Raw genomic sequence first — 13682 nt, forward strand, 5'->3', positions numbered from 1 at the left:
GCTCTGAAGGGATGAATGTTATCGATAGATTCAGCTGTTAGGAACATAAGTTATGATTATTTTGCTTTACTTGGGGGGGGGTTTACAACCGCACCCATTGGTGCTTGGTGCTGCTTCTGGCTCTGTGCTCATTATTTGTTCTCAGCAGTCTTCAGGAAGCCATGTAGGTGCAGGACTCATACTTAGAGCTCTAGCATGCAAAGCATGTTCACAAGCCTTTGGCGTTATTTCCCTGGTTATTTTATTTAGATCACATTTTAAAAGGAAAACTTCTGACTTGAAATCTCCCAGAAAAGTGGTTGCCAAAGAAATACCCTTGAGATAGGTATTGATATTAAGTCAATGCTTCTAAGGCAGAGTGTTAGCAAACTCCCTATTCCGGAGTACTTTTATAAAAGATTTATTTTAAGCAACATTTGAGGGGTATTATTAATAGCCCAAATGAAACAAATTCAGACACAGAGCCTTGTCAGCCCCCTGAGTTCTGCCAGGGTGACTATGGTAGTTTCTGCTACTGCAGGACTCGAAACAGCACCCCAGCCCTGTTTCCTTATATTGAACTTTCTGGCCTTGTTTCCTGGGTTTCCCCTGGACACTGAGTTCTGCTTGAGTCCTGCCTATACCCCCCTGCCTCCCATCCCTTCTTACTTGCCTATCGTCCCCCCAAAAGTAAAAGTTTCTTAAATCATTTTCACATCTAGAATGTAAACGTTTTCCCATATTTTATCCTTGTAGGCACAAAATGAAAGTCTTTGGGAGAATTTTAAATAGAAATGAATTTTTTTTCATTTCATATTTCTTTGTAAATCTGAACGCTAAATGGTATTTTTTCATTATCTTTTAGACTTGGTTTGCAAGGGAAGCAGGTATGATTACTGGATTCTGTTTTAGAGAGGGGGAGGGTCCGGTCATACTCAGTGATACTCAGGGGCTACATCCAGTTCTGTGCTCAAGGTGCTGAGTGATGCAGAGGATTGGAATAAGGTTAGTCACAAACACAGCGGTCACCTTAACTTCTGTACTCTCTCCCCAGACTCTGGATTCATATCTTAAAGAGAAACACTCTGGGAATTGAATGCATAGTACCTTTAATTTTAGGATTGCAGTGAGAATGTTAGAAGACAATTATGTATATTTATTTGTCATTCTAGATTTTGTCCATGATAGAAGAAGCAGCTGGAACCAGGATGTATGAATATAAAAAAATAGCTGCCCAGAAAACCATAGAAAAAAAGGAGGCTAAACTGAAAGAAATTAAGACGGTAATGATATTTATGTAAAACCTTTTAGGCAAAATAGTAATTTTTTCAATTATTTTTTTGTTTTGTTTTGTTTGGAGCACTTTCAGCTGTGCTCCAAACAGGCTTACTCCTGGCTCCTGCTGTCCTCAGGAGAGAGTATGTAGTAGCAGGAATCAAACCGGGGTCTGCCACATGCAAGTCAAACATGATAACTCCTGTACTATCTGTTTAATAGTGCTTTTTATACTAAATGGTTCACTTTCCTTTATTTTCTAGATACTTGAAGAAGAGATTACTCCTACTATTCAAAAATTAAAAGAGGTATGTATCATTTATGTGAAGACAGCGAGGATTTCATTGGTGACATATTTAAGTTCATAAACATAGGAATGAAATATGCACTACTTACAGGGAGTTTTTCTCTGGGATAAGGGATTACTGTTTGTACTCCATAACTCATACTTCCAGTTACAGAAGACATGTCTTCCATATTCATTAAGTCATAATGATTTTAAAAATTGCTCTCCAAAATCTTAGAAGATGATATGCCATACAAAGTGCTGAAGGCTCACTCCTGACTCTCTGCTCAGGATCACACTTTGCAGTGCTCAGGGGACTCTGTGGGGTTCTGGGGTTCAAAGCCAGGTCAGCTATGAGCAAAGCAAGCCTCCTGCCTGCTACAGTGTCACTCCAGTCACCACATTTTGATTCTTTGTTGAGGAAAATGTCTAGATTTTCTTGAATTATCACAATTGGCTGGAATAGGATTTCTTGGTAATAGGACACTTTATAAAATAAACCTTTTTTTTTTAAGTAACAAAGTTTCAGATGTGCATCATTAAAAGACCAATATGTATCTATAAAGAGCTCTTAACTCTTGGTGTAAACTTCTAAGATCAGAGGGACTATTGCTACAAATATTGCTATCAAGGCGTTTGGTAAGAGAAAGGTAATGAAACTGATGACTAGTTTTTCTCTTCCCTTTGCAGCTCCTAACAGATTCTAGGCTTCAGTGAAAGGGTGCATTTCTAGCTCTTATTTTTATTTTTGGTTTGGAGGGAAAATCTGGTTGTGCTTAGGGCTTAATCCTGGGTTTGTGCTCAGGAATCACTCCAGGCTTTGTTCAGGGGACCATATGTGGAGGCAGGGATCCAACTAGGGTCAGCTGCATGCAAGGTAAGCACCTTGGTCCTTGTGTTTTCCTGCACTAGCACATTTTTAAATTTGTGCTAAAGATAGGAACTAATTAGATGCTCCAGAAATTTGATCCTTCTAAAGCTTCTTCTGAATCTGCATGGTAATTAATACAGATGTTGTTGTAATGCCTGAAGAATCTTTGATCTTCACAAGTGCGTCCTTTTTGTGTTTGATTTTCTAGAAAATCTAGATAAGGTACTTAAACCTAGGTTTTTCCTGATTATGCAAAATCTTTTAAATGTGATGTTGACAGGATACCTAACCATTCTAAATTTGCTTCTTTATCTACAAATTAGGATTTCTAAGTATTGCTTTGTCTAACTGGAAGATCATAGTGAAACTAAATTTAGTAATGAGTGAGCAAATATTTTCTTATAAATAAGTGAATGTTGTGAAGGCTTTTTGGTAATATACCATAACATAATACATTTATTTCATAATGTATCACTGGTGACTGGTTGGTTGCATTTTTTTTGGGGGGGGGGCACGCCTAGCTATACCCTGTGTTCAGGATTACTCCTGGTGAAACATGTGGAACAGTATGATTCCGGAGATAGAACCCAGGTCAGTAACATGCAGGAGAATCTCCCTGCTTGCTTGACTATCTTTCTAGCTCCTTGATTGCGTATAGTTCACTAGAGATGGCTTAATCTTAACTAAAAAGCTATATTACCTAATAGAAAATTTTATATAAGGCAGTGTAGCTTACTGCTTCTCGTTTTTTTATAGTTTGGTTCTATTAAAATTTATTTAAAAATATGTATTTGAGTCATACTTTATTGATGATTTCTCTTTCAGGAAAGATCGTCTTATTTGGAGTACCAAAAAGTAATGAGGGAGATAGAACATTTGAGTCGTTTATATATTGCTTATCAATTTTTGCTGGCTGAAGATACCAAAGATCGCTCAGCTGAGGATTTAAAAGAAATGCAGGATAAAATTATAAAACTTCAAGAAGAGTTGTCTGAAAATGATAAAAAAATAAAAGCACTTAGTCATGAAATCGAAGAATTGGAAAAAAGGAAAGATAAGGTCAGTAATATATTTAAGAATGGTTCATACAGAGGAAAAGTATTGCGTTGTATGTAACAACTAGTTTTCTCTGTATGTTATCTTCATATTGGATTTTTTAATCTTAAGGTAATAAAATAGTTTATAACAATACTACATAGAGAAGCCTAATAAAATAATAATATGAACAGATTTTAAGTATTTTGATTTAATTGGGCATAGGAAATTGGTGGTATACTTCGATCTTTGGAAGATGCTTTTACAGAAGCTCAGCGAGTTAATACTAAATCTCAAAGTGCCTTTGATTTAAAGAAGAAAAATCTGGCTAGTGAAGAGAACAAACGTAAAGAACTGGAGAAAAATATGGTTGAGGTAAGCAAAGAAACTAATTGCACTAGTATACAGTTATCCCTCTGTTTATATTTAATGTAGTTGTGAACTAAGTATATTTGTTTGGGCTTGCAGCGTAACAGTAAAAGAAAGAAATAGGGATAAAACACCTTGTTGATTTTTCAGTACAGGGTGGGAAGCAATTGTAGAATAACAAATATATAGCTTGTTTTATAGTGATAACTGATGTAGTGAAAGAAAGCAAGGTGGTGATTGGAAATACAAGAGACAGGAGGGAAGAAATGGGGAATCTGGATTTTAAATTAGATACCTGTTGAACTTACCTTTTAGAAGATGGTTTCTTGTAAGACCCAAGTGAGATCAAGAGAGCTGTGGAGATAAATTAGGAGGCTGTTGGGGGAAGTTTTTCCAGTCAAAAGAATATCAACTGTACTGGAGAAGTAAGGAGTTGTTGGTAAACAACTAGGGCCTTAGAAAGGTAATGGGATATAGGGTGATTTTACAACAAATGTGGAAGGATTTGATCTAGGAAGTTGGGCAGGATAGTGACATTTGTAATGTTTTAGTTGGACTATTCTGTTTTGAAGGTAAAGATGAAGGGAAGAAATAGGGAACCTGGGTGGTAAGAAGATTAGTCTGGTGCTTGGATAAATGTAATAGAAAAGGGTGTGAGAGAATTTCTAGGATTTTATGTGTTTATCTTAAGGGAGATTCCAACAAAATGGTGGCAGATGAATTGCTGTGTAAGAGAGAATGATCAGCAACTCTCCCCTCCCCTCAAAAAAGACCCGCCATATTTAAAGTTACCATGACTTACTTATCTTCATGCCCTCTTCAGGTTGCTATGAAATCTGATGATATATAAAGGTAAAATTAATGTGTTCTAAAAATACAGCAAATTTTCATCTGAAATTCTTTGTACATTCCTAAATTCTTCCTAGGATTCTAAAACTTTAGCCGCAAAAGAAAAAGAGGTAAAAAAGATAACAGATGGACTGAATGCCCTTCGAGAAGCGAGCAGCAAAGATGCGGAAGCGTTGGCAGTGGCACAGCAGCACTTCAATGCTGTTTCTGCTGGCCTTTCCAGTAACGAAGATGGGGCAGAAGCAACTCTTGCTGGTCAAATGATGACCTGTAAAAACGACATAAGTAAAGCTCAGACAGAAGCCAAACAGGTAAAAAAATATTGAGCACCATTAAGTACGTTTTAATTAATTCATTTTCAAGAAGTTGCTTTAAGTTATGGTGATTATTATGAAATATTGAAAATTGTCAGTTCACTCTTAAGGAACTTGCATATTTTTATCCTGCTGCTTTGTACCTACTAGAATTAATTCAGACAAGGTGGTTGCTAAATATTGATGGGGTTAATTTACTAATATGCTCAAAACAAAGCACCTTTTAGGTTAATTGGAATTTGAAGTGCAGTAAATACTTAGTTAGCATCATTCCAGTATTGAATACTGGAAACTGGGTCATTATTCACACGTTGATTTTGCTGGTTTCATTTATGTAAAGTTGATGCCTTGAGCTTTAACATGAAATCAAAAAAAAGTCCTCTTCATTTTTATACCGATCACCTGTTTCTTATTTCTGAAGCTTCTTACCTTCCTTGTATGCATCTCCTGTTTACTCCCACTCCAGTCTTTGACTTTTCTCCAATGATCTTATTTATCGTCTTCATGGACTTACATTTTATTGTAATGGCTTTCAGATTTGTTTAGCTGTTTTCACAGTTGAAGGTCCTATGAGCACAAGCATTTGATGTCAGAAAGAAAACTCTAGGTACATAAATCTTTTTAAAAATAAAAATGAATTAAAAATGAGTAATTTAAATAACTAAGAAGGGATCCATCTTTAAAAGTGGATATAGGTGTCTTTATGCTAATCCTATTTAAAGTATTCTATTATATGCAACTTTTTAATAGAGAGATGTGATAGTTCATAAAATGAATTAAGTCAATAGTAAAAATACATTAATGTTCTCTTGTTTTTTCATGTTGTAGTTTTATATGGATCTAAGGGAAAAATATATATATATACTGTATTCAATTTTGGAGGGAGGATATAACCTATACATCTTAGAATGTTAGTTCATGGTTTTAAGAAACAGTGTTCAGTTGTTTTAATTTCAGACTCCTGAAATTTCAATTCCAGCATTTAAATGATTCTGTCAGTTTACTTTCCTTTTCTATATAACCTTATTGCTCAGTACAATTTCTCCATTGTCAAATCAATACAGTCACAAAGATACACAAATACAAATATGTATACCTAAGTGCTAACAGACTTAGTAGAATTGTGATTTCTAACTTCATGTTTTTTTAAAATGAACATAATCAGCTAACGACTTTTTTCTTACACAGGTTTTTAACTTTTAGTGTTGTTTAATCAATATTAAAAATGTGAACTTTAATTGCAAATTATTTCATGATTTGTTATAATTAATATATTAGTTTATACCGTAAGTACCACACCTGGCGGTGCATAGGTATCATGCCTGGTGAGACCCAGGGGACTATCTGGGGTGTCAGAGATTGAGCTCATGTAGGCCTGTGAAAGGCCAATAAAATAATTCAGTAGACCACACAGATTTCAAAACATACTTGTTTGGGGGCCAGAGTGATAGGAACAGCACGTAGGGCATTTACCTTACATATGGCAAACCCGGGTTTGATCCCCAGCATGTCACATGTCCTCAGAGCACCGCCAGGAAAAATTCCTGAGCACAGTGCCAGGAGCAACCCCTGGGCATCGTTGATGTCACCCAAAAAGCAAAAATACGAACTGAAACACATATACTTTTTATTAAGCCAATCTAACTCTTGGCCATTTAATCACTAGACTACCTTACATAATATGTAAAATATTTCTGTTATAGGCCCAGATGAAGTTGAAACATGCCCAACAAGAATTAAAGACCAAACAAGCTGAAGTAAAGAAAATGGATAGTGGTTACAGGAAAGATCAAGACGCTTTAGAGACTGTGAAGAAACTTAAAGAAAAACTTGAAGCTGAAATGAAAAAACTGAATTATGAAGGTTTGCCTTTAAAGACATAAGATTATACATTATTACGGCAAAATGATTGTAGATAGAAACTAACTTAAAGGAAATAACAAGCAGGATAAATTATTTTACCCTTTTGAACATTGGTAAATATCTGTAAATGTAGTCACAAAAGTATATAAGCATAATGGTTCTTATTTTTGAAAGTTTATGACTGAGCTATTCCAATTTCAATCATTCAAAAGTATCACATGAAGACTCAGAACTCATTGTATAGTTCTCTGTTCTTAGGTTTTCGATTCATTGTTTCTTGGAGTGAAGATTGCTTTCTTTATTGGAAGTGATGTTTACTTGACACTTGATAGAAATTTGAATGTTAAGCTAGCTCTTTCTTGTATACTAGGTAGTATGTATTTTGCTTCTAGAAATGATTGAAAATAGAGGTTACTAATATTATTCTCAAACCAGTAGAACATCTAAGTTGTATAAACTTGTTTCCAATTTGCTTATGATTGCTGTTTAGAAAATAAGGAGGAAACCCTCCTTGAAAGGCGCAGGCAGCTGTCTCGTGATATCAGTAGATTGAAGGAAACATATGACTCGCTTTTGGCCAGATTTCCCAATCTTCGATTTGCATACAGGTAAGATTTAAACTTTGAATTTTAATGGAGTAAAGACCATCCTCTGGCATGAGGATTTGAGTGTCAAAATTTGGACGTGAAAATGTTTGAAGTATTGATTTGAGAAATTCTTCTGATTCTACTAGTATTACTAATCTTAAAACCAAAAGAGGAAATTTTAATCAGTTGAAAGTATATTAACATTTTAAAACAACTTTGTTGTGTGTGTTTTCCATGCAGTATGTAAAGAAATTGTGTATTACGATGTTTAGGACAAAAGAATTTTTCCTTTTACATTGAAAACATACTGAGAGGTCTTTGATTAATTTTAAAGTCAATAGCTGTCATCTGGGACACTCAATTTCTTAGTTGTTAAAGCTATAGCTTTTGCTTTTGCTTTGGATTTAATGTATTGTCAGAAAGAGCTCTGAACAGGTAAGTACAATTTCTTTTATTTTTTTTAATTTAATTAAAATTAATTTTTGTCAACTTTTCTGTTTCAGGGACCCAGAGAAGAACTGGAATAGAAATTGTGTGAAAGGACTTGTGGCTTCTCTGATTAGTGTGAAAGACGCTTCTGCAACAACAGCTTTGGAATTGGTGGCAGGGGAAAGACTCTACAATGTTGTTGTAGACACAGAGGTCAGTTGGTTTTAATTAAAGAGAATTTGTTTTGCATCAAAAGTCATGTGCTGCTAGAATAATTTGGCATTATCTTGAGCTTCTAAACTTCTTAAGCTTCTACATTTGCTTATCTTACATGATAAAATTAGTCAGTTTTTGATTTCGCATCGTTTTATTATATTTGACCAACTATTCCAGAGAGATCTTATGCTTACTCATGCAGTTAATGCTGTATACAAATAATTGATCTTCGAGTTTTTTCCTATTGTTTGGTATAGAAGACACTGCACATTTATTTAATTATGCGTTCCCAAGCTTTTAATGCTTTCCATTTGAATGTTTTTTGTCACTATTAATATGTATATTTTAATTTCAATTGAACAATATCTTAGATTACTGGGAAAAAACTACTGGAAAAGGGGGAACTGAAGCGTCGATACACAATAATTCCACTCAATAAAATTTCAGCCAGATGTATTGCTCCAGAAACTCTGAGGATTGCTCAAAATCTTGTAAGTTTTATTTGTTTTCTCTTTATAGTTTTTTTTTTAAGTTAGAGGACATTTATCTTGTTATTTAAAATTACATTCATATGCACAAAATCAAAGGTACGGTACATTAAACTTGCTTCACATGAAATTAGATACAAATATAAATACCTTTTTTTTACCCCTTGCCTGGGGTAGGATATAGGCCACACTTACGGTGCATGGGTACAACCACCCCTCTTGAGTCTGAGTTTAGGGGAGGTTTCTGGTGGTGCTCAAGGGACCATGAGGTGCAGGGGATCAAACTGGGACAGCACATGAAAGGCAAGCGCCTTAGTTCCTGTGCTATTTCTCTGGCTTTTAAATGTCTTTAAACTTTAAATCAAGCATGTGAATATCAGGTGATTTTAAATTTCTGAGTTTTTTAAGAGCTAGATTTATAGAACTTATGTTTAAATGCCAGGATTCTTTAGTTTTCATTTTCATTCCAGACATGCATACGTGGCTTACTGCCACAAACATTATGGAAAGTCTGTACTAGTCAGCAATGATAATGTTTGTTTCTCTATTAAAGATTTGTCCTTTAACCTGTAGCATACAAAGCAGCTGATCAGAATAACCTGGCAGTTGTTGGGATGGACATTGTATCTGTTGAAATTTAGCTTCCGTGCAAATGTTTTCAAAATGCAGTTACATGGTCAAGAGGAGGAGGATGTGTACAGAATAAGTGAAAGATGGCATTTTTGTGTACTTCCTTTGCATAGTAAAATCACTTGTGGTTCTGTGAATCTTGGAAAATTTTTTTAGCTTTTGGAGAAGTACCAATGTTAGAGGTAATTGGAATTTTAAGTGACAACAAAAGTATTTCTACTTCGATTCTTAGACTCATTTTATAGGAATTGCTATGTTAAAGTGTGATGCTAAAAATAGATTTTACATAAAGTTGCCTTCAGTGTGATTTCTGCTACTGTGGCCAAGCTACTTAGTTCTGGAAAGATGGGCCGCTGTAGCCGGTATCACAAAGATTAAGAAGAGACAGCCAGGGGCTGGAGCGATAGAATAGTGGGTTGGGCATTTGCCTTGCACGCGGCCAACCTGCACAGCGGGTAGGGTGTTTGCCTTGCATGCAGCTGACCGGGGTTCAATTCCCAGCATCCCATATGGTCCCCTGAACACTGCCAGGAGTAATGAGTGCATGAGCCAGGAGTAATCCCTGTGCATCACTGGGTGTGACTCAAAAAGGGGACAAGCCAGTTGAATTTTTTAACTGGCAGTTGGGGGCTCTGGCATATTTAATTTGAATGACACATATTCAAAGATTCACAATAAAACAACCAATTACTCATAACTGTAACAGTGCTTTTTTGCTGATCCAATTAAGAAACTTGTATCTGTGTTTAAAACTTGATAGAAATTTTCACAGTGTGTGATAAATCTCAGTGTTGTTTGAACCTAAATTATTTTTCTAAAACTGGGTTTCCTAAAGTTCAAAAGGCCTTTTTGTACTAAATATTCCTTGTGTTTCCACTATCTTAAAATACGTTTAAAGGAAAAGGAGTTGTGTGTACTCTGCCTGTTGTTTTCCTACAGGTGGGCCCCAACAATGTTCATGTGGCTCTTTCGCTCGTGGAATACAAACCAGAACTGACGAAAGCAATGGAATTTGTCTTTGGAACGACTTTTGTTTGTGACAGTATGGATAATGCAAAAAAAGTGGCTTTTGATAAAAGAATAATGACTCGAACTGTAACTCTAGGAGGTGAAGTGTTTGATCCTCATGGGACATTAAGTGGAGGTAGGTTGTGCAGAATTTTGTCCTTCTAATTCTGCTGTGGTAAGTTACTTGCAGGCTTCTTTTAATGCGTAACAAATTACTAATATTAAATTATATCATGATTTTATAATGCTGTTGTTCTTGAGACAGTCATTTTCTTTTATTTCAGTAATTTCGTTCCTTTTTGCCCCTTTTGCTTCATGATTGTCAGGATATTATAATCATTGCAAAAAGAAATTCTTTTAAGTTACATATTAATTAACTTATTCAGGAAAAACAATTAACTCTTCTCATTTGTGTTTATGTTAAAAGTATAACAATTCTTGAAATGGTACACTAGTACCTTAAAAAAGATATTTGACAGTGAAGCATTTTCTTGCTGCGGTCCTTTCCCATATATGTCAAATGATTAGGTAATAATAAGCATTAAATAGTACTTATTGTGTGCCAGGCAGTGCTGTTAGACACTAGCCACTTAATAGCTCTTTTACTTTTAGTTAATAACTTAGAATTATGATTAAAATAAATTTCTCAGTCGCACTTACAGTTTAAGTTCTCGGTAACAATAAATAATGACTGCATAAAACAGATTTGGGATATTTCTGTCATTCTATCATAAGGGCTTTAATTAATTATTTTAGCTCTTCTATAATAGCTCTATACAGAAGGTAGGCTTATTTCTACCCATTGAAATACACAGTTGTAGAAATTACAGTACAGAATGATTAGGTAACTTGCTAATACATGAGAAAGCCCTGAATTTAAATCAGATCCTCTCATTTAAGAGTTTGTGCTCTGTAATTCATTTTGAGATAAGAGACTTAATGTCTTTTTTAAAATTAAGTTATAATTGTTACACATCAGTTACAGGTGGTAATAGTTCAGGTTTTGTTATATGTTGATTACAGTAAGTATTGTTTCTCACAGTATATACTTAGAAAAAATTTTTTCAGTGTGATAAATTCGTAAGATTTATTCTCAGCAATTTTCAAGTAAGCAGTATAGTATTATGGTAATGTACTGTAAGTTACAATCCGCATGACTTCACCATTTTATAACTGAAAGGTCATACTTTTGGACTTAACACCATTTCTTGTACCTCCTTTCTCTGGAGTGTATCTGTTTTCTTAAATAGCTTGCTTTTTTTTTCCTCATACCTGATCCATATTCCACGTAAAAGTAAGATTGCAAATTATTTTTCTCTGCCTGACTTCTCATATAGCATAATGCCCTCAAGGCATCACAAAATGCACCCTTTCCTCCTTTCCTCCCTCCCTCCATTCCTTCCTTCCTTCTCTTCTTCCCTCCCTTCTTCCCTCCATCCTTCCCTCTTTCCTCCTTCACTTCTTTCCTTTTTTCTTTCCTTTTTCTATATCTGTTTATTCATTTTTTATCCATTCCTTTTTTCTTTTCTTCCCTTTTCTACATCTGTTTATCCATCCATTTGTTTCACATCGTGACTAATTAGTAAATAATGTAGTAGTGACTATTTGGGGGTATCCAGAGTATTTTTTGAGTTACTGTTTTCTTGTTGCTTTTACTGAGTGCCTGGAAATGGAATTGCCAAATCATGATAGTTCTGTCATTAAGTTTAGTTTTTGAGCCATCGTTTACAGTGCTCAGAGGCTATATTCCTGGCTCTAGAGTGATACCAGGTGGTACTTAGAGGACTGTATTCAGTGTCTGTGATTCCAACTGGGGTCATCTGCATGCAAGCCAGGTGCCTTCCCTCTTTGTTTCTAGAAATGTACCCACATTTTCTAGTAGTCTAGCTTTTTAGTATTTAATTGTAACAGTTTCTTATGTAACTTTATATTTCTATAGTATCCATTATAAAATCTTACTTCTTTAGATTTATTTTTAAGTCCTTTTTGTCTGTGAAGGCAGGGAAATAGATTTCAGTATATCAGTTCATTTCAAAAGAAGCAGTGTTTATTTAGATTTATTGTTCTTTACTTGTCTTCCAAAATTTCTACTCTGTTCTTTGTGATTTAATTCTTTCTATTAACTTTGGGTTTTCTTTTCTGTTTGTAGTTCATTTGTAGGAGGTTTCATGTTAGATTGTTTAATAGATTTCTAGGCCAAAAAAAAAAAAGCCTATGAAATGAACTCCATAATCTAGGAGTAAGATCCCAGATACACAGTCAAGTAATGTTTGCAATTACAAGATAGAGCAAGACATTTGTTTTAAATACCAAGAACATTTTAGATTTTTCTAAATACTTAGAGTTCTTGTTTGTTTAGATTTGATTTGAAAAATTTTTGAAATCTTTTGTTAGGAGTAATACTCAATTACATATCTTATTAACAAAAGAATCATGAAAGCATAAGTTGAAGATTGCATTTTCCCATTAAATATACAGCATTTTCTTGCTAACAACACTCAACCCCTCGCTGCCTTAGAGTCTAGCTCTTTCTAAAGAGAAACCAATTTACTGTGCTCACAGAGCTTATAAGGGACAGTAGATAAGTCTCTGGTGGCTTATTGCAAGTTTATTCCAGAACTAAACTATATCCTATGGCACTTATCCCAGGAGATTCTCATTCTGTGACCCTCACTAAAGGAGAAATAATTCTTTTCCTGAATGCATTTTGCATTTCTCTCATGAGAACCAGGGACTATATGTAAAATTATATAAGAACAAATGTGAATTACATCTACTACATTTAAAGCTTACTTTCAGAAGAGTCACATTTCATTGCTCAGAGCAAATCACACAGCCAAGACCCAGCATTAGTGGGAAGAAAATTGGTCTAGAGAGGGATGGGACCTTAGACAGGGCAGTATTTCTTTTGAGTAAACAAATAATCCACCCCATCTACTTAATGTGTTTCTTTCCAGTTTGTATATTTTGAGTATCAAGTGATGTTTCTTCTGGCTATTTTTTTTTTTAATTTTGCTAAGTTCTCTTAATGAGCACAACTTCAGTGATAATTGCTTTTAAAAAATTCATGTGATGACCTCTGTAACTTCAGAAGCTTACTGAGTAGATTTTCTGTTAACTCATCTGAAGTATAATTTTCCTAGAGAGCTTTTATTCTGTGGTGACTTACTCTGCAAGGCCTGTTTCCAAATTCCATTATCAGGTGCTCGATCTCAGGCAGCTTCAACTTTAACAAAATTTCGAGAACTCAAAGATATTCAAGATGAGCTGAGGATCAAGGAGAATGAGCTACAGGCTTTAGAAGAAGAATTAGCAGGTCTTAAAAACACTGCTGAAAAGTAAGATTTCTGTTGATTCTATGTTTTTCAGGGAAAATGGGCACAAAATTTGAATGGTAGAAAATGCAAGAAAAATTATACTTTAGGAAATATAAATGACATATGTAGCTCTCTCGTAGATAGTACATAACACTAGGCTACCCAC

General features: G+C 34.8%; 1 protein-coding gene across 1 annotated transcript in view; it reads left to right on the plus strand.

Moving 5' to 3' along the window:
* The window catches only part of SMC2 (structural maintenance of chromosomes 2), a 41756-nt gene that overhangs the window by 6909 nt on the left and 21165 nt on the right, over positions 1-13682 (plus strand). The window contains exons 6-16 of the mRNA XM_056117114.1: positions 1152-1262; positions 1518-1562; positions 3237-3470; positions 3672-3821; positions 4742-4975; positions 6682-6841; positions 7332-7449; positions 7932-8070; positions 8445-8564; positions 10131-10335; positions 13402-13537. Of these exons, the coding sequence (XP_055973089.1) occupies positions 1152-1262; positions 1518-1562; positions 3237-3470; positions 3672-3821; positions 4742-4975; positions 6682-6841; positions 7332-7449; positions 7932-8070; positions 8445-8564; positions 10131-10335; positions 13402-13537 (1652 nt within the window). The remainder of the gene's footprint in view (positions 1-1151; positions 1263-1517; positions 1563-3236; positions 3471-3671; positions 3822-4741; positions 4976-6681; positions 6842-7331; positions 7450-7931; positions 8071-8444; positions 8565-10130; positions 10336-13401; positions 13538-13682) is intronic.

This window comes from Sorex fumeus, unplaced genomic scaffold (assembly GCF_029834395.1).
Source record: "Sorex fumeus unplaced genomic scaffold, SorFum_2.1 ptg000034l, whole genome shotgun sequence".
Lineage (NCBI taxonomy): Eukaryota > Metazoa > Chordata > Mammalia > Eulipotyphla > Soricidae > Sorex > Sorex fumeus.